The sequence below is a fragment of the Cetorhinus maximus genome, chromosome 12 (genome assembly GCF_964194155.1).
Source record: "Cetorhinus maximus chromosome 12, sCetMax3.hap1.1, whole genome shotgun sequence".
Lineage (NCBI taxonomy): Eukaryota > Metazoa > Chordata > Chondrichthyes > Lamniformes > Cetorhinidae > Cetorhinus > Cetorhinus maximus.
Window position 1 is genome coordinate 77,485,835 of NC_135890.1, and position 26,205 is coordinate 77,512,039.

General features: G+C 44.9%; 1 protein-coding gene across 3 annotated transcripts; it reads left to right on the forward strand.

Moving 5' to 3' along the window:
- Positions 1-4,307: 4,307 nt before the first annotated feature.
- Positions 4,308-24,971, forward strand: prkab1a (protein kinase, AMP-activated, beta 1 non-catalytic subunit, a). Of its 3 annotated transcripts, none has more exons than XM_078553941.1 (8): positions 4,308-4,396; positions 8,257-8,463; positions 9,017-9,183; positions 10,776-10,869; positions 11,486-11,600; positions 17,848-17,981; positions 20,983-21,051; positions 22,610-24,971. In XM_078553941.1, exons 2-8 carry the CDS (start codon positions 8,290-8,292, stop codon positions 22,685-22,687), a joined length of 831 nt encoding a protein of 276 aa, XP_078410067.1. In that variant the 5' UTR covers positions 4,308-4,396; positions 8,257-8,289; the 3' UTR covers positions 22,688-24,971. The 3 variants fall into 3 exon arrangements, with proteins under 3 accessions (XP_078410067.1, XP_078410069.1, XP_078410068.1); XM_078553943.1 differs by having other exon boundaries at positions 8,257-8,457; XM_078553942.1 differs by lacking the exon at positions 4,308-4,396 and adding an exon at positions 7,646-7,759 and having other exon boundaries at positions 22,610-23,179.
- Positions 24,972-26,205: the final 1,234 nt, after the last annotated feature.

Below are 26,205 nucleotides of genomic sequence, written 5' to 3' on the forward strand. Positions count from 1 at the left end.
GGGCTCCTTGATGCCACACTTGGTCAACTGCTGCCTTGAAGTCAAGGGCAGTCTCACCTCACTTCCAGAGTTTAGCTCTTTTTTCTATGTTTGAACCAAGGCCATAATGAGGTCAGGAGCTGAGTGACCCTGGTGGAACCCAAACTGAGCTTCAGTGAGTAGGTTATTGATAAGCAACTGCCACTTGATAACATTGTTGATGACCCCTTCCATCACTTTACTGATGATCGAGAATAGACTGATGGGGCGGTAATTGGCCGGGTTTGATTTGTCCTGCTTTTTGTGTACAGGACATACCTGGGCAGTTTTCCACATTGCCAAATAGATGCCAGTGCTGTAGCTGTACTGGAACAGCTTGTCTATCGGCATGGCAAGTTCTGGAGCACAAGCCTTCAGTACTATTGCCAGAATATAGCTTTTGCAGTCTCCAGTGCCTTCAGCCATTTCTTGATATCAGATGGAGTGAATCGAATTGGCTGAAGACTGGCATCTGTGATGCTGGGGACCTCTGGAGGAGGCTGAGATGGATCTTCTGGCTGAAGATTGTAGCAAATGCTTCAGCGTTATCTTTTGCACTGATGTGCTGGGTTTCTCCAACATTGAGGATGGGGATATTTGTGGAGCTTCCTCATCCAGTGAGTTGCTTACTTGTCCGCCACCATTCACGACTAGATGGGGCAGGACTGCAGAGCTTAGATCTGATCTGTTAACTTGTTCTATCACTTGCTGCTTATGCTGTTTAGCATGCAAGTAGTCCTGTGTTGTAGCTTCAGGTCGACACCTCATTTTTTATTATGCCTGGTGCTGCTCCTGGCATTCCCTCTTGAACTCTTCATTGAACCAAGGTTGATCCCCTGGCTTGGCGGTAATGGTAGAGTGGGGAATATGACAGGCCATTTGGTTGAAGATTGTGGTTGTATACTATTCTGGCCCACAGCGCCTCATGGATGCCCAGTGTTGAGTTGCTAGATCTGTTCGAAATCTATCCAATCTAGCATGGTTGTATTGCCGCACAGCGTGATGGAGGGTATCCTCAATGCGAAGGTGGGACTTCGTCTCCACAACGACTGTGCGGTGGTCACTCCTACCGATACTGTCATGGACAGATGCATCTGCGGCAGGCAGGTTGGTGAGGATGAGGTTAAAAATGTTTTTCCCTCTCACCACCTGCTGCAGACCCAGTCTAGCAGCTATGTCCTTTAGGACTTGGCCAGCTCAGTCAGTAGCGGTGCTACCGAGCCACTCTTGGTGATGGACATTGAAGTCCTTCACCCAGAATACATTCTGTGTCCTTGCCACCCTCAGTGCTTCCTCCAAATGGTGTTCAACAAGGAGCAGTACTGATTCATCAGCTGAGGGAGGATGGTACGTGGTAATCAGCTGGAGGCTTCCTTGCCCATGTTTGACCTGATGCCATGAGATTTCATAGGGTCTGGAGTCGATGTTGAGACTCCCAGGGCAACTCCATCCTGACTGTATACCACTGTGCCTCCACCTGCTGGGAGACAGGACAGGGATGGTGATGGTGGTGCCTGGGACATTTTCTGTAAGGTATGATTCCATAAGGATGACTATGCCAGGCTGTTGCTTGACTAGTCCGTGAGACAGCTCTCCCAATTTTGGCACAAGCCCCCAGGTGTTAGTAAGGAGGTCGAAACATTGTCGTTTCCGGTGCCTGAGTTGATGCTAGGCGGTCCAGTTTTATTCTTTATTGACTTGTTTTGGTTTGCGAGGCCATTTCAGAGGGCACTTAAGAGTCAACCACATTGCTGTGGATCTGGAATCACATGTAGGTCAGATCAGGTAAGGACGGCAGCTTTCCTTTCCTTCCATTTGGAGGAAACACTGAGGGTGGCAAGGGCGCAGAATGTACTCTGGGTGGAGGCCTTCAATGTCCAAGAGTGGCTCAGTAGCACCACTACTGACAGGGCTGGCTGAGTCTTAGGAGGACACTAGTGAACCAGATGAGTTTTTACGATAATTGACGATAATTTTACAATAAAAGTCATCATTAGACTTTTAATGTTGAATGATATTAAATTCAAATTCCACCATCACCATGGATTCGAACCCTGGGTCTCTGGGATTACTAGTCCAGCGACAGTACCACTATGCCAAAGCCTCCCTGTTGTGGAGGGAATATTTCCCTTCGGAATGCTAATGGGGAGGGAAAGATATGTTTAGTGGTGGCATTTGCTGGAGGTGGTGGAAATGGTGGAGGATGATCCTTTGAATACTGAGGCTGGTGGGCTGGAAATTGAGGACAAAGGGAATCCTACTGTAGTTCTGGGAGGGAAGAAGTGCAGGAAATGGGTGGACACAGTTGAGGGCCCTGCCAACCACAGTGAAGGAGAATCCTCAGTTCAGGAAAAAGGAAGACATGTGGGAAGCGCCAAGCAGAAAGGTTGCATCATCAGAACAGATGTGACAGAGACAGTGAAACTGGGAGAATGGAGTGGAGTCCTTACAGGAAGTAGGGTGTGAGGAAGTGTAGTCAAGGAAGCTGGGGGAGTTGGTGGGCTTGTAATAAATCATGGTACACAGCCTATCCCCAGAAATGAAGACAGAGACGTCAAGGAAGTGAAGGGAACTGTCGGAGATTGTCCATGTGAAGGTGACAGAAGGGTGAATATTGGAAGCAAAACTGATCCGTTTTCCAGTTCCAGACGAGAGCAGGAAGCAACACCATTACAGTCATCGATGTACTGGAAAAAGAGTTGCAGTAGGGGGCCTGAGTAGGAGTGGAACAAGCAATGTTTCATGTACACCACAAACAGGCATAACTCCAGCCAATCTGGTACCCATAGCCACATCTTTTATCTGGAGGAAGTGAGGCAAATTAAAGGAGAAATTGTTCAATGAGAGAACAAGTTCAGTCACCTGGAGGAGGATAGTGGTGGATGGGGCCTGTTCTGACTATCATTATAATAATAAACTGTCAAACTTAATATCATTAGAGTAACAGGCCTCAGTTTGATTATCACTCGAATAATAAACCCTCAGTCTGATTACCTTTCCAGTAACAGACCCCCAATCTGATTAACATTACAGTAATAAATCCTCAGTCTGATTATCTTTCCAATAACAGACCCACAATCTGATTAACATTAGAGTAATAAATCCTCAGTCTGATTATCTTTCCAGTAACAGACCCCCAATCTGATTAACATTAGAGTAATAAACCCTCAGTCTGATTATTTTTCCAGTAACAGACCCACAATCTGATTAACATTAGAGTAATAAACCCTCAATCTGATTATCTTTCCAGTAACTGTCCCAATCTGATTAACATTAGAGTAATAAACCGTCAGTCTGATTATCTTTCCAGTAACAGACCCACAATCTGATTAACATTAGAGTAATAAACCCTCAATCTGATTATCTTTCCAGTAACTGTCCCAATCTGATTAACATTAGAGTAATAAACCATCAGTCTGATTTACTTTCCAGTAACAGACCCCCAATCTGATTAACATTAGAGTAATATTCCCTCAATTTGATTATCTTTCCAATAACTGTCCCAATCTGATTCACATTAGAGTAATAAACTGTCAGTCTGATTATCTTTCCAGTAACAGACGCCCAATCTGATTAACATTAGAGTAATAAACCCTCAGTATGATTATCTTTCCAGTAACAGACCCACAATCTGATTAACAGAATAATAAACCCTCAATCTGATTATTTTTCCAGTAACAGACCCACAATCTGATTAACAGAGTAATAAACCCTCAATCTGATTATCTTTCCAGTAACTGTTCCAATCTGATTAACATTAGAGTAATAAACCATAAATCTACTTATCTTTCCAGTAACAGACCCCCAATCTGATTAACATTAGAGCAATAAGTTCTCAGTCTGATTATCTTTCCAGCAACAAACCCCAATCTGATTAACATTAGAGTAATAAACCCTCAATCTGATTATCTTTCCAGTAACATTCCCAATCTTATTAATATTAGAGTAATAAACCGTCAGTCTGATTACCTTTCCAACAGACCCCCAATCTGTTTAACATTACAGTAATAAATCCTCAGTCTGATTATCTTTCCAATAACAGACCCACAATCTGATTAACATTAGAGCAATAATCCCTCAGTCTGATTATCTTTCCAATAACAGACCCACAATCTGATTAACATTAGAGTAATAAGACCTCAGTCTGATTATCTTTCCAGTAACAGACCCACAATCTGATTAACATTAGAGTAATAAGACCTCAGTCTGATTATCTTTCCAGTAACAGACCCAATGACCGGACCTGGATGTTGACGTCTCGTTGTTCCGGGGACGACATACTTGGAGGGACCTTTTGGCTGATTCTGATTGGTGGGCTGGAGAAGCCGGTGTCCGGGGGGAAACTGTCCGGAGGAGGAGAGTCTCGGAGCGGAAACGGGTGAGTGACCTTCGGGCCCGGGTGGGGTGGGCTGAGCGGGCCCGGGTGGGCTGAGCGGGCCCGGGTGGGCTGAGACGCGGCTCTGTCTCCCGCTGCCTGAGGTGTAAAGGGAAGAAACTGCAGCCTCCACCGTCCCCGGCTTCACTGGCTTTCTCTTCAGGCCCCTGGTATTGACTCTTTCTCTCGGCCATTCCCGGCCCTGGGTTAAACTCCCCTTCATCCAATCCACAGAAAACAAAAGCAAAATACTGCGGATGCTGCAAATCTGAAATAAAAACAGAAAGTTTTGGAAATACTCAGCAGGTCTGGCACCATCTGAGGAGAGAGCCTTGCCTTCCATCTGCCCTCATTTGGCGGGTTGGCTGCACCATGAATAATCTTTCTCCACTTATTTTTATTCTCCGCTGCCCTCTCTGACTGTCCCATAGAGAGGCCAGTCCACGTTATAATATTATCCATCCATGCCATCTTGGGTCGGTCTTGTGCACGTTTTCCAAATACCTCCCTCACCAGATTCGCATCATGTGTCCAAACTATCTGAGCTTCCTTGATATCACTGCCCCAAACAAGTTCCTCTTAACACCAGCTTTCTCAACCACCCACTCATTTGTCTGTCCATGCCACACGTAATATCTACCTGAGTCCTTTCATTTCGAATGTTCTTGTTCAAACCTCGTCACTCGTCTCAGTGATCTAGCTTTCAGGGCCAGACATTATCACAGGCCACACAAGGGCTGTCAGAAGATAAATTTTCATCATAATTGAAGTCCTGTGGCTATTCCATACTCCTTTAAGTGAGTTCACAATGCCAGGACCTTGTTAAGACTAGCCTGAATTGCTTTGATAGGCTCTGCATCTTCCATGCTCAGTGACCAAAGATGGTGGAAGGTATCAACTTATTCAAGCAGAACTCTGTTAATCAGAATCTTGCAGGTTTTTCCGCCCATCCCCATCACCTTTGTCTTGTCGACATTGATCAGGACACCATATTTCTGGTTAACTTGATCAAGATAATACACCAACCACTGGGTTAGTGAGCAGAATAATGTCATTAGCATATTGAAGATTCAGAACTCTCCATTCGCCAATCAGTATCCCATCTTTATATCCATCAAGTGTGTCCATCATAACCATTTCTGCTAGGATGTTGAATAAATTTGATGAGAGGACACGCCGCTGTCTAACACCCTTTTTGACCCTGCACCATTCTAAAAGAGTGCTGGCAACTCTGACCTAGCTCATTGCTTACGATAAAGCTTGGCTAGTAAGTCAATTAAATGTGGTGGGTATCCCATGTCTAAAGTTGTCAACTAGAGTTTCCTGTGTGAGACTGAATTGAATGCCTTTTCAAAATCAATGAAGAATATGTATATTGGCTACTGATGTTCTTGGACTTTGCGCATTATGATTCTAAGATTAGTGACTTGATCCCTTGTTCTTCCACATCGAAATGCAGCTTGTTCATCAGCAATCTTACTCTCTTTTGTGGATCAGTTCAAGATTATCCTTAGCGAGATTTTACTACCGTGGGAGATCAATGCAATTGTTCTATAATTTGAGCACTGTTTCAGGTCATCTTTCTTCAGAAGAGTAATAAAAGTAGAATCAATCCAGTCCTCCGACCAACCCCTCAGTTGCAAACGTATTCTATACATCCTATCCACTACCGATTCTCCTCTCATCTTAACTAATTCTGCCAGTATATTGTCCGAGCTCGTGGCCTCACGGCTGGCCTGTCTGATGAACGGCTTGCCATACCTTAACTCAAAGTGAAGGAGACTCACGTTCAACTTGGTCTTTAAATTCAGACTCCCTGTCATCCTTGTAAAGGTACTCACAATATTTGCGCCACCATGCAGCAATTTTCTTCACTTCCTTTTCATTCTTGCCAGAAGTTGACAATGCAATACAGGTGGGCTTGAAACTTTTGTGGAATTGATCGAACTGTTTGGAAAGGTTTCTGTTAATTGCCTTGCTGATTCTCTGCTTCTAATACATCACACATCATTTAGCTGTTTTCCTTATCCACTCACAGCGTTCTTTGAATTTCTGTCTTTAAACTATTGTAACAATCTACATCCTTTTTCCCCATTGCCTCGCTCTTGGCTTTAATCAGGGAAGATGTCTCATCGGACACCAATTCTTTCCATCTCACAGGCTGTACAAATCCCACCATTTCCTTTGCTACACACAGGAAAACAGTTTTTAGTTTGTCCATTTGGAGAAGTCCAGGTATGCAACCATCTTTGACCAGGTGTTGACCACAACCAAATCATGTTCCTCTCAGAAATCCCAAAGGCGCTCTCCAGCTTCATTAGTCTCTCCTAATCCAAATGGGCCAATCGCGTCTGGATCCTACCCATAACCCATACGCCAACTTGGCATTGAAGTCACCCAAAACTAATAAAATGTCTTTCTTCGGAGTTTGTTTCATCACCTTTAACACATTGTGATAAAAATCCACAGCATCTTCTTCCACGGCAGTCGATGTAGGTTTGTAATCTTGAATCAAAGTGGCTTTGCATTAAGGCGCACAACTATGACTCTATCACAGATTGGTTCATATCTGATTAGGGGCCCAGCTAAACACTAGTGTATCCATAATGCTATGCCATTCAGGCCACATACGTTTCCTCCAGAGTAAACTATGCAGTGCCCTTCCTGTGTTGTGAAGTGACCTTGACCTTCCCAATGCACTTCTGCCAGCCCATACCAATTCTCTCCATTTCCCTCGTAAGCAATCGCACTTTGCCAAGATGAAGCATGCTACACACATTTCATGTTCTAACTCCGAACTTTTTATGAAGTTGAACTGATGGCAGGTGATCACATTCCTGGCCCATTAATACTGATAATCACGTTGCTTTCCCTTTTCTTCCTGTAGCACGTTTTCTGAACTTATCCTGGTTAGTCAATAGGCAACATTGACCTTGGATGACATCCAAGCTGGTATGGGATCTGCTTTGCATCCATTGTCTGTAGTGCTGTTTGGATAAATAAGATGGTAGGGCCCACCTTTCCACCTCGCAGTGAGGAAGCCATTCTCCAGTTGTACTGGATATCTGCCTTCCTGTTGCCACAGGTTGGCCATTACCACTTTAACCATGTCATCCGCCCAGTCAGCGGCCAGAAAAGCCCGCTGTTGCCCAAGTCTTCACTGCCCACGTTAGGCAGCTGTTTTCGGAGTTCCTGTTGAACCTGTCCACCTCGCCTAATGCCCTAGATGATACTTCAGTCAAGACTTTGACCACTGATGGCAGAGCCTCAGCAAGTAACCCCCTACTTCTAGTTGTTCACCCATTCACCATGTTGAGGCTTGGGGCGGAATTTGAAGGGTGTGGAGAAACAGAATTAACATTTCAGGTCTGTGACCTTCCATCAAAACACACGATTCTCTCCATTTCCCTCCCTCTGCCCCCCCACCCCACCACCTCCCTTTGCACCCCCCCACCACCTCCCTCTGCCCCCCCCACCACTTCCCTCTCACCCCCCCACCACTTCCCTCTCACCCCCTGCCTCCTCCCTCAGCTTCCCACCACCTCCCTCTTGCTGCCCCACCGCCTCCCTCTCGCTGCCCCACCACTTCCCTCGCACCCCCCCACCACCTCCCTCTTGCTGCCCCACCGCCTCCCTCTCATGCCCCTCCACCACCTCCCTCTCGCTGCCCCACCACTTCCCTCGCGCCCCCCCACCGCCTCCCTCTCATGCCCCCCACCGCTTCCCTTTGCATCCCCATCACCTTCCCCTCCCACTTCCCCACCGCCCCTTTGCCCCCTCTTCTGTCCCAGTCCTGCCCAACAGTAACTTGTAACTTTGATGAAAATGACATATATAACCTCTTTGCTCTTATTTTGCCTCAGTTCGAAATTTGTTGATGCACTGAGAAAGGAAAGATGGGCAACACAAGCAGTGAGCGTGCAGCGATGGACCGCCAGGGGGTTAACAAGACCCCTCGGAGGGACAGCACCGGCGGCGCTATTCACACCAAAGAACATGACCGGCCAAAAATTCTGATGGACAGTCCAGAGGATGCAGACATCTTTCATGCTGAGGAAATCAAAGTAATGGTATCTCCACAAAGGATTCTAATGTTTTTCCACTCCTGGTGCTGCTATCTGCGCTGCTGTCTAAGCTTGTATGGTTCCAATTTGCTATGTCTGATTTGTCTCAGGGGTCATTATTTGCTTATGAGTCTAGATAGTGAGTGTCAGCAGGCTACTGAACTGCGGGGGGACAGCATGTCTAGAGTCAGCATGTATGTACTTTGAACAGGGTGCAGTGAGTAATGGCTGACAGCAGAAATCTTGTCTGATTTATCCCTCACTTAAAGCTTGAAGCTAAAACCAATTGTTTCACTGTTACTGCCACTCAGACTGTTATCGGCTAACAGTGAAGCTCGAATCTGGGACCTTCCCATTGTGTGGCTCAGCCCTCTTTGAAAAAACTTGGTGATCTCTTGGGGACTTGGATTTTTCCCTGAAAGGTTGTAATGAATGACTTTGTGTTTTTTAATTAGTTTTTCTAATCTTAAATAAATTGATCTATAAAATTAACGGGAGAGATTAGCATTAAAAAAGCCAGTGACTGAATTAAGTTTCACCATTGTCTTCTGTTTTGAAGGCCCCACTGGAGAAGGAGTACTTTGCCTGGCAGCAGGACTTGGAAGTTTCTGACAAAATTTCCAAACAGGCTCGTCCAACAGTGTTTCGGTGGAAAGGGGGTGGGAAGGAAGTTTTCATCTCTGGGTCCTTCAATGGGTGGACCAACAAAATCCCACTTACCAGAAGGTAGGTGTTTTTGTAACCTTCTCTGAATTTCTCATTATCAGCTTGGACTTGTCTGTGATGACGACAAGGGACTAGATGATGATGGCAATTTAAGGCAGGTAATGTACATTTTGTACAAAAGGACCTTAGATTCAGGATTGGAAATTTCAGCAGGGGATTTTAAACACGCTATTGAAAACCAGCACATTGCTTACAATAAGCTTGGGGCGAATGGCACGTGGTGTTCACGTGCGGTGTTTACACACTGTATAACTATGCAGTAAGGCAATTCCTGAGGTACTGGAGTATATTTCATTGTATACACAAGTATACATGATCCATGGATATATTTCATTAGCTTAAATAATAAGAGACATGGGTATATTGTACTGCTTAATGAACACAGTGACAGACACTGGATATATTTTGTTGGATAATTTAGATAATGACACAGGTATATTGTATTAGTGTGCAGTGACAAATATTGGTTCATATACATAGTGGGACACATGGGTTTATGTTGTTTAGAAGGCATAGTGATGTGTACTGAGACATAAGAATTGGGTAAAGTTCACAGTTACCGATGTGGGTATATTTAATTGGTTTGCATAGATAGTTGTACACAGGAAAATTTCATTGTTTAGTATACACAGTAATGTAAACTGAGGTATATATCATTGGATAGCAGACACAGTAACAGACAAGAATATGTTTCATAGGAATGTATGCAGTGATAGGTACGGGATATATTCCATTGGGTAGTGTACATTGAGGCACATACTCCAGAGGCCTGGACTAATGCTCTGAGACAGGAGTTCAAATCACACCAACAACAATGAGGTGAATTTAAATTCAATTAATTAGATAAATCAGGTATGAAAAGCTAGTCTCAGTAATGACGACCATGAAACTACCAGATTGTTATAAAAACTCATCGGGTTCACTAATATGTCTTTGGGGATTCTTGTTGAGCAGGCGGTAACATTTAGCTTTAGAGTCCATGGAAACCAAGGTGCATTATACCTGGGGTTTAAAAATGATGGTTTGTGGCTTTTGTGCTGGTCCCTCTCACTTCAAAAACACCTGTACAAATGAGCAGCACTGAGAAAGCTGTGGAACCATACAATGGATGCACCATGGGTGAGAATTTCCATGTCTCACTCCCCCCCACATAACTTTGATGGTAAAGTGGTGGAAACCCTTGAGAACCGATGTACAGTGCTGTTTACTCCAGTTTTCTAAAGGATTCATCAGTCTCCTACTCAACCAGGGGTTCCACCAGTCTACTGGAGAAACCCCTACTGAAACCCCTGGAATATGTCACCAGTTGCACTTGGAGCATTCCACACTGCAACCAGGGAGAGAAGGTCTTTTGTTCATGGTGCATCCCAGCTAGTGGATGAGCCAGAGGACATGACAAATTCCTGACAATCCAGTCATGCTCAATCCCAGAGTTAACCATAGAAACATTTTAAACAGTTGGTACACAGGTGTGTGTCCTATGCTATTTTCTGCCTAGTTCACTGCACAGGGGACATTACATACTGACCACGGACTAAGGGATATTTCAATTTCATGGGTTTACTTTCTTCTCTCCCTCTCTTTTTCTGCAGCCACAATAACTTCGTGGCAATTCTGGACCTCCCAGAGGGTGAGCATCAGTATAAGTTCTTTGTGGATGGTCAGTGGACCCATGATACATCAGAGGTATGAGATGGTGTTGACCTGCTGCAATGTGATGTTTCTTACTTAGTTGTGCAACAAAACAACGCATATTGTAGGTGTTCTGTTTGATAGAATCGATTATGGTGGTGCCCTTTGTCTTAACCACATTATAGAGTTGAGGCTCTGATAGGCCCTGTTTATGACATTGGGGGAGGGGCTGTCCTGATGGAGAATTGTAGAAGTACTTCATGTTGGCAGCCTTGATTTTTTTTTTTCTAATGTGGAGAGATTCCCAAGTGTATCCAGTGGCCCTAAAGGCTGGAACAGATGAATAGAAAACCATTGCTGTGCTGAGTCCTTTTGATTTGCTTCATCACAGATAAACCACAGACCTCATTCCCAAAGCAGGAACTTACTGCCCTTGCAATTAGTATGTCTAGAGAGAGGTTGGCCATGGAAAACAGCCTGCATGGTTTGTATGTTAAAATGGGTAGGTCGCCAGTAAATGGTGGTGGCCTTGGAACTGGGCCATAATGTGATTCCTACATGTGGAACACACACGAGCACGATGATGGTGTCAAAGTCCTCTGCTGTCAGGAAGTTGTAACATTGAAGTGCTTTATAGCTGCGATTTCTGACTGTGCTGTCTTTTCCACAGCCTGTTACCACCAGCCAGCTTGGTACCATCAATAATGTTATCCGGGTGACTCAGACTGATTTTGAAGTGTTTGATGCATTGATGGTGGATTCACAGAAATGCTCAGATGTGTCAGGTGGGTCACAAGTGCAATGGGCAAAATGCTAATGATAACAGAAAGAGTCTTCGAATATGATCGAAAATGATGCAGCACAGATGGAGGCTATTTGGCCAATCGTGTTTGTGCTAGCTCTTTGGTAGAACCACCCAATTAATTCAACTCCCCTCCTCTTTCCCCATCGCCTTGTAATTATTTTTCCACTAACTATTTAGCCAGTTCTCTTTTGAATGTTACTACTGAATCTGCCTCCACTACCCCTTTCAGACGATGCATTCCAGAACACCACAATTCACCATCTAAAATAAATTAATTTTTTCAAGTTGACTCTAGTTATTTTGCCAATCATCTTAAATTTATGTCCTCTGGTTGCCAACCCTTCTGCCACTAGAAATAATTTCTCCTCCTTTATTCTATCAAAACCTTTCATGATTTTGAAACCTTTATCAAATCTCCTCTTAACCTGTCTCCTAAGGAGAACAGCCCCAGCTTCTCCAGACTCTCCACTTAACTGATGTTCCCCATCTCCTGTAGCATTCCAGCAAGTCTCTCTGCATGCTCTCCAAGGTTCATAAGGTGTGTGGTGCCCAGAATTGAACACACTATTTCAGTTGAGGCCTAACCAGTGTTTTATCAAGGTTTAACATAACTTCCTAGCTTGTGTACTCTATGCCTCTCTTAATAAAGCCATGAATCCCATTTGGCTTTATTAGGAGCCTTCTGTCACCTTCAAAGATTTGTGTACGTACAGTCTCAGGTGTCTTTGTGCATGCGCACACTTCAAAATTGTCCCATTTACTTCATGTTACCTCTCCTCATTCTTCCTACCAAAATGAATTACTTCATACTTCTCTCCGTTAAATTTCATCTGCCATTTGTCTGCCCAATTCACCAGTCTGTTTATGTCTTCCTGAAGTCCTGTTACCATCCTTCACACCGTTAACTATTCTTGTGTAATCTGTAAACTTGAAATTATAGCCTGTATGCACAAGTCCAGGGCATTAATATACATCAAAAGCAGTGGCCTAATAACCCCCAGGTACTACACCTGATCTGTAAAGCAACTGTTCACCACTCCTTTCTACAGTTTGGGCAATTTTGTATCCCACTGTCACTATCTCTTTAATACCATTTTCTTTAATATTACTAACAAGTCTATGATGTAGTACTTTGTCAAACACCTTTTGAAAGTCCGTGTGCACATCAACCGCATTAGTCTCTGATATCAACCCTCTTCATTACCTCAATCAAGTTAGTCGAACAAGATTTACCTTTAACAAATCTGTGTTAGCTTTAGGAACACAGGAACAGGAGCAGGCCTTTCAGCCCTTCGAGCCTGCTCCGCCATTCAATACGATCATGGCTGATTGAACACTTCAATGCCTTTTACCCACACTATTCCCATAACCCTTTATGTTATTATTAATCAGAAATTTATCGTTAATCAGAAATCTATCAATCTCTGCTTTAAACATATGCAATGACTGAGCTTCCATGGCTCTCTGGGGTAGAGAATTCCAAAGATTCACAACCCTCTGAGTAAAGAAATTTCTCCTCATCTCGGTCCTAAATGGCTTCCTCCTTATTTCAAAATTGTGTTCCCTGGTTCTAGATTCCCCAACCAGGGGAAACATCTTACCTGCATCTACCCTGTCTGTTCATTTAAGTATTTTGTAGGTTTCAATGAAACCACCTCTCATTCTTTGGAACTCTAGAGAATACATGCCCAGTTTCCCCAATCTCTCTTCATAAGACAGCCCCACTATCCCCAGAACAAGTCTGGTGAACCTTCATTGCACTCCCTCTCTGGCAATAATATCCTTTCTGAGGTAAGGGGACCAAAACTGTATACAGTATTCCAGGTGCGGTCTAACCAAGCTTCTATACAATTGAAGAAAGACTTCACTACTCCTGTACTCAAATCCTCTTGCGACAAAGGCTAACATTCCATTAGCCTTCCTAATTGCCTGCTGCACCTGCATGTTAGCTTTCAGTAACTTACGGACAAGGACACCCAGATCCCTTTGTACATCTACACTTTCTAATCTCTTACCATTTAGGAAATATTCTGCACATCTGTTCCTTCTACCAAAATAGATAACCTCACATTTTTCCACATTACAATCCATTTGCCATATTCTTGCCCACTCACTAAGTCTGTCCAAATCCCCCTGTAGCCGCTTTACATCTTCCTCACAACACACATTCCTGCCTAGCTTTGTATCTTCCACAAACTTAGAAATATCATATTTGGCCCCCACATCCAAATCTTCCTTTGCTGTATTCCAAAAATCTCCCAATCCTCAGGTTTACTCCTACTTCTGGCAACTTTAGAAGCCTTTACTTTTAATTTTATAAAATCTTTAACTTCCTTTGTCAGCCATGGTTGACTGAGTTTTTTGGGGTTTTTGTACTTTGAAGGAATGTATAGGTGCTATAAGCTTTGTAATAGTTCTTTCATGTATTAGCCCATAATTTTCCAAATGCCAACTAATTTTGTCCCTGAGTATTGGGTATAGCCTACAATTGCTGGGTTTATCCCTCTCCCTTTTTGTACAATTTGCAATCCTTCAGCCCTCTAGCATCACCCCTATGTCCAAGGAGGATTGGAAGATTGTGGCCAGAGTCTGCATTTCCTCAGTCAGCTAGAATTTATCCAGTCCAGACTGTCAAGGCCTACCAATATTTTAAGTGCCTCCTTTTTTATCCTATCTAATATTGCAATTGCCTCCTGCTTTACTGACACATTGACAGCATCCACTGCTTGAATGAAGACAGCAGCAAATTACTCATTTAATACCTCAGCCATGTCTTCTCTCTCCACAAGAAAATCTATCCCTAACCAATCAACCCCATTCTTCCTTTTGTACTATAATTTTATTGTTTATATGTTTACAAAACATTTCTGCATTCCCTTTTACATTAGTTGCTAACCTATTCTCATGTTCTCTCTTTGCATCTCTTATTCTGGCAGGTCAGATGATTGGACAGAATATAAAGAATGACCACAAGGTTAATCAGGAGAAAGAAATTAGAGTATGAGAGGAAGCTAGCTAGAAATGTAAAATTGGATAGCAAGAGTTTCTACAGGTATTTAAAAAGGAAAAGAGTAAGTAAAGTGACTGTTGGTCCCCTAGAGAGTGACAGTGGGGAATTAATAGTAGATAATAAGGAAATGGCAGAAGAAATTGACAAATATTTTGCTTCTGTGTTCACTATAGAGGATACAGAAAACATTCCAGTAATAGCTGCAAATCAGGAGGTGAATGGGAGAAAGGAACTTGGTGAAACTGAAATCACTAGGGAAATGGTACTGAGCAAATTGATGGAGCTGCAGGCTGGGAAGCCTCTGGGTCCCAGTGGACTACATCCTAGGGTCTTAAAAGAGGTGGCTAATGAGGTAGTTGATGCGCTGGTGTTAATTTTCCAAAATTTACTAGATTCTGGAAAGGTTCCATCAGACTGGAAAGTAGCAAATATAACCTCTCTATTGAAGAAGGGAGGGAGGCAGGAAACTATAGGCCAGTTAGCTTGACGTCTGTCATGGGGAAGTTATTAGAATCGATCTTTAAGGAGGTTATAGCTGGGCATTTAGAAGAGCTCAAGGCATTCAGGAAGAGTCAGCATGGTTTTGTGAAAGGAAAATCGTGTTTAGCCAATTTATTGGAGCTTTTTGAAGGAGTAACATACGCGGTGGATAAAGGGGAGCCTGTGGACGTACTGTACTTAGATGTCCAGAAGGCATTTGATAAGGTGTCACATCAAAAGATTATTCCGGAAAATAAAAGCGCATGGTGTAGTGGGTAACATGTTAGCATGGATAGAAGATTGGATGGCTGGCAGAAAGCAGAGAATATGCATAAATGGGTCTTTTTCGGACTGGCAGGATGTGACGACTGGAGTCCCACAGGGGTCTGCACTGGAGCCTCAATTTTTTACGATTTACATAATGACTCATGAGGGGAGTGAAGACATGGTAGCTAAATTTGCAGATGACACAAAAATAGGTAGGAACGTGTGTTGTGAAGAGGACATGAGGAAGTTGCAGATGGATATAGATAGGTTGAGTGAGTGGGAAAAGATCTGGCAAATGGAGTTTAATGTGGGAAAATGTGAAGTTGTTCACTTTGGCAGGAAGAACAAAAAAGCAGAGTATTACTTAAATGGAGAACAGTTGCGTAATACTGAGGTGCAGAGGGATCTAGGTGTTCTAGTATGCAAGTACAGCAAGTAGTTAAGAAGGCTAATGGAATGCTACACTTTATTACAAGCGGGATTAAACATAAAAGTAAGGATGTCATGCTTGAGTTAAAGAGGGCATTGGTGAGACCACACCTCAAATACTGTGTGCAGTTTTGGTCTCCTTATTTATGGAAGGATGTAAATGCATTGGAGGCAGTTCACAGGAAGTTTGCTTGATTGATACCTGGAATGAGCGGGTTGTCTTATGAGGAAAGGTTGGACAGACTTGGCTTGTTTCCACTGGAGTTTAGAAGAGTGAGGGGTGATTTGATTGAAGTATACAAGATCCTGAACGGCCTTGACAAGGTTGATGTCGAAAGGATGTTTCCTCTTGTGGGTGAGTCTAGAACTAGGGGGCACTGTTTTAAAATTAGGGGTCGCCCTTTTAGGACAGAGATGAGGAGAAATTTTTTCCCTAAGGATTGTGCAACTTTGGAATTCTCTGCCTCAGAGGGTGGTGGAGGCAGGGTCATTGAATATTTTTAAGGCAAGGTTGGTAGATTCTTGATAGGCAAGGGAAACAAAGGTTATCAGGGTTAGATGGGGATGTGGAAATCGAAACACAAGATCAACCATTATTGAACGGCAGAGCAGGCTCGAGGGGCCGAGTGGTCTAATCCTGTTCCTATTTCTTATGTTCTTATTCCCATTTAGATATCCTTTGTGCTTTCTATTTTCAGTTTGCATTATGAAGTTTACAATTGTCATCACCCTCCTTTATCTGTTTCATTTTTAATCTCTATATCTTTAGTCATCCAGGGATCTGTAATTTTGCATGCCCTTCCTTTCCCACTAATTTTCTTTTATTCATTTCTGGGATGTGAGCATCGCTGGCAAGGCCAACATTTGTTGCCCATCCCTGATTGCCCTTGAAAAGGTGGTGGTGAGCTGCCTTCTTGAACCGCTGCAGTCCATCTGGTATAGAAACACCCACAGTACTGTGAGGGAGGGAGTTCCAGGATTTTGACCTGGTGGCAGTGAAGGAACCATAGTTCCAAGTCAGGATAGTGTGTGACTTGAAGGGGAACTTGTTGCTTTGTCCTTCTAGGTAGTAGAGGTCACGGGGTTGGAAGGTGCTGTTGAAGAAGCCTTGGCGAGTTGCTGCAGTGCATCTTGTAGATGTTCTACACTGTACTACTCTGTACTCTGTACAATCCATTTCCTCTTTGGAGTCCCTCTATTGTTCAATTACTGTTTTATACAACAGTTTTTGATTTCAGTTCACCTGTCAGATCCCTTTTCAACTCACTGAGACAACTCTCCTCCTGTTAGCATTTTTATGCTTGATTGTATCTTGTCCCTTTTCCATAACTATTTGATATTATGATCACTATTTCCCAAGATGTTTTCCTACTGAAACATGCTTCACTTGCCCCACTTCATTCCCAGCCTTGTTTTCTTCCCCATTGTGCAAGAAACACATTGATCAAGAAAGTTCTCTTGTACACATTTCAAGAATTACTCCCCCTCCTTGCCCTTCACATTATTACTATCCCGGTCTATATTTGGATATTTGACGTTCCCCAGTATCATTACACTGTGATTCTGTGATTTGGCCTGGAAATTTGCTTTTCCTTAATTCAAGCCCTTAGCTACATTATCCTTCTTCAGTTCTATAATAGTTTCTTTAGTCAGTACTGCAGCTGCCCCTCCTTTTATCCTTCCCGATCTTTCCTGAATGCCTTGTAGCCAGGAATATTAAGTTCCCAATCCTCTCCACCTTTGAATCAAATCTCTGTAATTCCTATTATATCATAGTCCTATGTTGCGATTTGTGCCTGCAGCTAGCCAATTTTATTTACCATACTCGGTGCATTTACATGCATGAACACCAAAATGACCCTGGACTGTTTTGCATTTGCCCCTGGCTGATCCTCCTATTTGTGCACTATTCTTCATTGTGGTTCTATTTGCCTCCCCTAGCCCTCTGTACACTTTGTTTCTTCTTTCTACTTTCGATCCATGCACAGCTTATCTCATCCGTCTCCATGCTGGTGTAATTGAGACAATTAACTTTCCTCAGATCTGTCAAGCTCTCCCCCCGGCCCTTATCATCAGGATCCGTATGTGTACAAACCTGAGGAGAGGATTAAAACACCTCCTATTCTGCCGCCACACCTGCTCCAGGTCATTCTGAACAAGGACACTGGCATTTCAGTGAGTAAAAACCACTGCTCTTTTATTTGCAGTGATTTGATATTTGATACCAGTCAAAGTTGATGATACTTTGCAGTGAGCATTTGTAGATGAGTTTTAGCTCAGTGTTGCTGGGTTTGCTTAATGGACACCATCTGATGGCTCAGCTTTCTATCAGAATATCCTAGTTAACAGACTGACAAATGGAAGCAGGAGCTGTGAGTAAGCTGTAAATGAGTATAACACACAAGCCCATGCCTGTGCGCTGGATGCTATGTGCATGAGCCAGAAGCTGTATACAGGTGCCCTGATTTTAACTCCAGGCAATGAGATGACTTAAAACTCCCTGCTCCAGAAATTAGGCCTAGGATATCTTAACTCCCGGGTCACCAAATCAGTGGGAAGAGATGGATGATTGCATGGTATTCCTTGGACACAAGGTGGTTGTGGGGGACAGGTTCCAGATTGCGTCCAGTCCTGTGGAGGAGGGGTGCAGAGGAGCACTCTTCCTCCTGATAAAGGAGAGAGGCTGTCTTGGCCTCTTCTTCCTGACTGGTGGTCTTCTGCTCTGGAAACTTCAGTGGCTTCTCCACTCAGACCCAACATGCAGATGTTAGAGAGCACTATGAATATAGATAGAATGCCTTTCACATTCTCAGGTTGTCCCAAAGTACTTGACAGCCAGTGAATCACTTTTAAAATGTAATCGCTGTGTAGGAAGAGTGTCCTCACTGTCTGGTCAGGAGAGCAGGTTAGAATCGACAGTAAGATCCTGGATGATCTTAACCTACCCAGCTTCCGTCAGTGGCTTACATTTCCCCCATTGTCTGGCACCGTACATGTGTCCAGCGTTGTGTATTCAAGTCTGAAGTTGTCTGCATGTGCACAGTTACATGATACTACGTATATACACTAGGTACAGTCTGTAGAAACTAGATGTCTCAGACTGTGTGCATGTGTCACCACTTAATGAGCCTGAACCTATGTACATGTGCTGGGCACTCTGTGTATGAGCTTATGCCTGTTTATCTTTATTGAGTATGAACATATGAGCCAAATACACTCCTGCAGTCTGTGTTCTAATGTTTGCAGATACTTCAGTTTCTAACCCTTCAATGACATTCTGGAATCATTCCATTGTAACTTAGCAAATAGCTGACCCATCCAACCATTAAATTCACAGAATCCATCTATTATCTCACTTGAGGAACCTTTATCCAATGGGTCCTTTCATCTGCTTGCAGAACCCAGGATTTCAGTTTCATTTTTCATTCAACACAGCCATCATCATTTTCTGCATTAATTGGGGAACAGCTTTGTCCATTGCTGAGTTAGCACGGCCCACAATAGGATCCCCTCCCACAGCAAAAACTATGAAGCAATCATTGTACACTTGCCAAATCATCAAAACTTAGAGGACAGAACTGGCCCATCGGACACATCCAGAATGGCAACGCAGATGTCTGCTCTGACTTCACCCTCCATCCTCCCCCTCCCCTCGGAGCTGTCTGCTCTGGCCCCACCCTCCACACAGCCCCTCTTCTAGCAGCAGTCACCCCTGACCGCCCCCACCCACCGGGAACTGTACGGTCTGACACCACCCTCCAGCAGCCCCCTCCCCCAGGAGCTGTCTGCTCTGAGCACCCCCACCCCCCCAAGAGCTGTCTGCTCCGACCTCCCTCCCTCCCCGTGAGCTGTCAGCTCCGACCTCCCTCTCCGCGAGCTGTCCGCTCCGACCTCCCTCCCTCCCCGTGAGCTGTCAGCTCCGACCTCCCTCCCCTCGAGCTGTCCGCTCCGACCTCCCTCCCTCCCCGTGAGCTGTCAGCTCCGACCTCCCTCCCCTCGAGCTGTCCGCTCCGACCTCCCTCCCTCCCCGTGAGCTGTCAGCTCCGACCTCCCTCCCCTCGAGCTGTCCGCTCCGACCTCCCTCCCTCCCCTCGAGCTGTCCGCTCCGACCTCCCTCCCTCCCCGGGAGCTGTCCGCTCCGACCTCCCTCCCTCCCCGCGAGCTGTCAGCTCCGACCTCCCTCCCTCCCCACGAGCTGTCCGCTCCGACCTCCCTCCCTCCCCTCGAGCTGTCAGCTCCGACCTCCCTCCCTCCCCACGAGCTGTCCGCTCCGACCTCCCTCCCTCCCCTCGAGCTGTCAGCTCCGACCTCCCTCCCTCCCCACGAGCTGTCCGCTCCGACCTCCCTCCCTCCCCGCGAGCTGTCAGCTCCGACCTCCCTCCCTCCCCACGAGCTGTCCGCTCCGACCTCCCTCCCTCCCCGCGAGCTGTCCGCTCCAACCTCCCTCCCTCCCCGGGAGCTGTCCGCTCCGACCTCCCTCCCTCCCCGCGAGCTGTCCGCTCCGACCTCCCTCCCTCCCCTCAAGCTGTCCGCTCCGACCTCCCTCCCTCCCCGCGAGCTGTCAGCTCCGACCTCCCTCCCTCCCCGCGAGCTGTCAGCTCCGACCTCCCTCCCTCCCCGCGAGCTGTCAGCTCCGACCTCCCTCCCTCCCCGCGAGCTGTCCGCTCCGACCTCCCTCCCTCCCCGGGAGCTGTCCACTCCGACCTCCATCCCTCCCCGCGAGCTCTCCGCTCCGACCTCCCTCCCTCCCCGCGAGCTGTCAGCTCCGACCTCCCTCCCTCCCCGCGAGCTGTCCGCTCCGACCTCCCTCCCTCCCCACGAGCTGTCCGCTCCGACCTCCGTCCCTCCCCGCAAGCTGTCCGCTCCAACCTCCCTCCCTCCCCACGAGCTGTCCACTCCGGCCTCCCTCCCTCCCCGCGAGCTGTCCGCCCTGATGTTACCAGCCTAGAATCCAGTGAATCTTTTGAACCTACCCAAGTAGACTTGTATTCTCTATGCTCTGTTCTGATTGCCCGTGCTGGACCAAGTTAGTTGCTGTGTCTCAGAAAGGTGTGAATCACTGCAGACTGGTAACCCAGCCCGTTTCCTACTGTCACCATCTTAGAGAGGCTAAGATTAGAGACCATGGTGTTGTAGTGGAGGCCTGGTTCTCAGCCTGTTCTCTTTGCTATTACAGTGTGACCCTGCATTGCTGCCGGAACCAAACCACGTCATGTTGAACCATCTGTATGCTCTGTCCATTAAGGTCAGTATTGCACCATCTATTTAACCCTTTCACTCTTCACCCCATTTGCTTAACACCTCCTCTCTCACTTCTGTCTGTTTACTTCCAGCCTCCACTTCATTCACTTCCTATTCCTCCCTTCATTCTGTAACCCACTGTCTCTCTGCAGTGTTTTAGGTAGAATTTGATTTTAGGGGGCACAGGATGTGGGGGTATTCGGTTATGAGCTCACCAGAGTGAACAGAAATACTTCAAAATGTCTATTTTTCAAATATGAATCTCACAGTAAGGTTCAAATAAAAACATGTTTTACTCCCAATAATCTTACAATTCAAATAATGCAAACAAAATGAAAAACCAGACTTGTTGGACTAAATCTCTAAAGCATGAAGACTCCAGTTATGTCTTACTGGTCCCTTGATAACTTGACTATTATTCACTGCAGTATTCCAGTGAACGCTGAGGGGTAAACCCAACTAATCAAGTTTCACTGGTTAGATTAGGGAACTAACTCGTTATCCATCGTTTGTGTTCTATCAAATGATCTAAGGCATATTCTTTTGGAAAGCTAAAGGAATAAGTGGGAGATTTTGAAAAACCCCATTGACTCCCTCATTTTTTATATTCAATCCTATTCTATAGCACTCTCCCTTACACACTTTGCCTCTCGCATTCTGTATTTCATCCATCCTCTCCTTCAGTTTGTACACCTCTCATTATGCGTCGCACCCTCACATGCTTTTTGCTCTTAAGTGTTATTTAATGTGGAACTCTGGCCTCTGACTCAGAAGATCAGGGATTCAAGCCCCAACCGCAGGCCTTTAGTTTCAAACCTGATGTTCTTTGCTGCACTGTTGGACTTTTTGGATGCGACAATAAACTGAGGCCTTGTCTGCCTGTTCAGGTGAACATAAAAGTTTCTATGGCACATTTTCACATTTTGAAGAAAAGCAGGAAACACCCCAAGTGTCCTGTCCAATACATTATCCCTCAAGCAAAACCACCCAAACAGATGAGTTGCTTATTTATCTCATTGCTGTTTGTGAGATTTTGCTGCAATCATGTTGACTACTAGATTTGCCTGTATTCCATCTACAACTACATTTCAAAAGTAGTTTATCTGTGAAGTATTTCAGGTCTTCCCACAGATATAAAAGTGACTATATAAATGCAGGACTTTTTCTCTTCCTCCTCCACCCACCCATTATGTAGCTCGCTGCAGCTTTCACAAGCCTTGTTCCCGTGTTCGATGCAACACAATCCTCCTCCTCTCACACATCTTCCCCTTTCCATCCCCCATCCTGTACCCCAACTCCCCCTTTCGTGCTTCCTATTCGATTCTGTACCCTATGTGTGCATCTCAGATTTTATTTTGAAGTCATAGTTGCTGAATGAAGCTTAACACTGAGCACTTTTCACCTGTCTGAGAAAGGAGACAATTCAGTTCACATCCACGCTGATGCACGGTCCAATGCCAGAGGCGATGTAACCTAGTGCCACGATGTCCAAACCCTTCCTTTTTAATTGTCCAGTGACAGAGTTCGACTTCTGTACTTAGAGTATTTTTAATTGTTCACAGGATGGTGTTATGGTGCTGAGTGCCACGCATCGCTACAAGAAGAAGTATGTTACCACTCTGCTCTACAAGCCCATATGATCTCTCAAAGCAACAATCCACTCTCATCCAAGCAGGAAGCTCAATTTCCTTCAGCGATCACTGGCCACTCACCAGTTATTGTTCCGGATGTGCTCAGGAAGATTGAATCGAATGGTAACTTCCGGAGCCCCCTTCAGCAATCAAGAACTTGTTTCACTTCCTGATTAGAAAAGGGAAATCTGTAATCTAAACCCAGACAAAGTGCCTCTCCTCCCGATTCCTCACACTAAAGTGGCACTAAAAGCTAGTCCCCGACCATGAACCCAGTCCTCTTACAGCAGCATGTCTAACTCCATTTCATTAGTTTATGTGTTTCTTCACCCTCTGGTCAGAGTCCTCTGTTGTTTCACAGACTTTTTGTGTCAAGGAGTCACGGGAGGCCCCCCACTACCACCCAAACTCACCCCTCCAACCCCCTCCTCCCTCCGTCCTTCCCTCCCCACATAGACTTCATGGTGACATTCTCAGCATGTTAAAGCTACATCCTGGGAACCCTGCTAACAAGCTCTGAGTAGATTGAGAAATTCAGTAAAAAAACATTCACGATTATTAAGGGAACAAAAAACAAAAGTGTGTGAATTGTAATGTAATGGAGAACTGGCTGGAATTTTCTGTTTATTTACATCTGTGCATCCACTAGAATTGTAATGACTTGAGTGCTGCACTAAAGAGTACTCACTTTACACACTCATGGTATATGGCAATGGTCAGATTTCCCTATTAGAGTTATGGGATCTCCATTCTGTTCCTGGTGTTGTGAGGATGCAACTAATGGCTGCAGGGATAGGTGGGTTCAGCGAAATGGGTGTAGTCCTTGGTATAGTGCCATGATGTACTTCAACAGTCTCAACTTGGCACTCTCCAGCCATGCAATTACATTCCTTAGCACTCCTCTAACTCTCCTAGTCACTGAAAGTCACAATAGAAATAGTCATTTGGTAGTACAGGACTTGAGTATTGCTGGAAAAAGATGTTGTCGTCACTTTTCGTCTTGCACTCATCAGAACATTTCGCAAGAATACCAAATGTTAAGGGGATAACAATTTATACTTCATGAGATGAGATTGGTTAGCAAGTGGACTGATTGTTAGAGGCGATCCATGGAAAATAACTGATGATTGACAGTTAACTACCAAGCTTTCTTAAATTCAAACCAGGCAGGTTGACTCTGGTCAAGGCATTGCCCTGGGGAATGAACCAGAGAATGGCTGTCGCCTATTTTGTTTAGCTGGAACAGGTGCAATGTGTACATATGTTCTTTGTCTTTTTTCAGCAATACTCAAGTCGCAATAGAGTTTCTTCAGCCACATTGAGTCTTACCTAACTTGTGGAAATTAATCTTTAGTTCTTCCTCCCCACCAGTCCTAAGGGACCACTCTTTATGTATAAGTCTAAGCTGTTGTGACAGTCAAGCCTGATCTTGTCTTCACCTGCCCCAACCCTACAGTTACTGCAAGGCCTGATTCTGTCCTCATTCAAATGCTGCCTGCTGAATTCTGCAGGCACCCCCACCCCTAATTCAGGTGGGATGCCGTGTCTTCATTCCGTCCCTACAGGCTTCAAAGGTGGTCATGGGTCAGCAAATGAGAACAGTAGCCCCCAGTCAGTCTTTTCCCTCTCTCCATGGATTGTGACAACGTGAGATCAGCTAATTCAGCACAGATGGGGGATAAGTCTGCGATCCTCCCTGCTTCAGCATTGTATTGAACAAGGTGTTTAATCCATTGAGTCATTGGAAGAGATGCAAAAGAAAACTCGCCATCTCACTACACCCTTTTTTGCTTATTTTCTCCCCTCCCTTAGCACGTTTGTGTTTGAACCCGTCCCACTTCAGGGAGTCTCCATCTCTGACCTATTTGTTAGTGACTGTGCAACCTTAATCCATTAAATTCAGGGTGGGAGGGGGAATGTGGCATTGTCAAATGGGTCGCTGTTTTACCAAATGAGAAATTTGGAAGGACTCTGGGGTCTTGATTCACTTGTCCAAATGGAGTGGGATGATTTATGCCAGTTGCACTGCTTGGCTTTTAGCAATTTTCAGTTTTTATGCCAGCCAGACTTTCTCTGTCAAATAAATTCCTGAAATGTCAAGTAAATTAAATCCACATTGCCTGGCAACTCCTCATCTGTCATGCAATGTCACAAATCACTCGAGATTAGCCTGTATTTCTTGTACTCTCATGATAACAGTGAACCTTACAGGAGGTGGCCTGTTCCCATGGAGTACTTTGGGTTGCTTGTATTACTGGCATTCTTCCGACAATCAATAAATATTCTGATTTGAGACATGAGCCCAGTTTGTTTGTAACAAACATCACATTATTATAAGAATTGAATTGTTGCTGTGTATTAATGTACTGTGCTAGTTTCATCACCATTGCGTCCACTATTAGTTTCTTCTGCACTAAGAAGGTAGAAAATGGGGTTGTTGAGCTGCACACACAAATAGCCACATGGGAATATTGTGTCCTCGCAATAACAGAGACCTAGCTCAAAAAAGAATATAAGAAACAGGTGAAAGGAGTTAGCTAGAGTATTGCATGCAGTTCTGGAATCTGCATTATAGGAAAGATGTGATTGCACTAGAGAGAGTGCAGAGGAGATTTACCAGGATGTTGCCTGGGCTGGAGAGTTTTAGTTATGAGGAGAGATTGGATAGACTGGAGTTATTTTCCTTGGAGCAGAGGAGATTGAGGGGGGACATGATTGAGGTGTATAAAATTATGAGGGGTATAGATAGGGTAGATATGGTGGAGGGATCAATAACCAGGGGGCATAGATTTAAGGTAAGGGGCAGGAGGTTTAGAGGGGATGTGAGGGAGAATTTTTTCACCCAGAGGGTGGTGGGAATCAGGAACTCACTGCCTGAAAGGGTGGTAGAAGCAGAAACCTTCATAACATTTAAAAAGTATTTGGATGTGCACTTGCGATGCCATGGCACATAAGGCTATGGACCTAGTGCTGGAAAATGGGATTAGAATAGTTAGGTACTTGTTTGACCAGCACAGACTCGATGGGCCGAAGAGCCTTTTTCTGTGCTGTAGACCCCTATGACTCTGAGTAGGCCATTCGGCCCCTCCAGCCTACTCTGCCATCAGTAAGTTCATGGCTGATCTGACCTTGGCCTAAATTCCATTTTCCTGCCCTTTCCCCTTAACCATTGACTCTCTTGTCAATTAAAAATGTGCTGAACTCAGGCTTGAATATATCCATTGACCCAGCTTCCACTGCTCTAGACTATTGTGTCCAATCCTGGATACTGCACTCTTGCCAGGATGTGAAGGCTTTCAAGAAGGCACAGAAGGGCATGAGACGTTAGGTATGGGCAATAAATGCTGGCCTAGCCAGTGTCTCCCACGTCCTGTGAACAATAAGTTAAAAAGATTTATGAGAATGGTGCCGGGGCTGAGGGACTTCAGTTACAGGGGTAGACTGGGGTAGATGGGGCTATTGTCCTTAGAGAATGGAAGTTCGAGAGGAGATTTGATTGAGCTGTCAAAATCATGAGAGATCTAGAC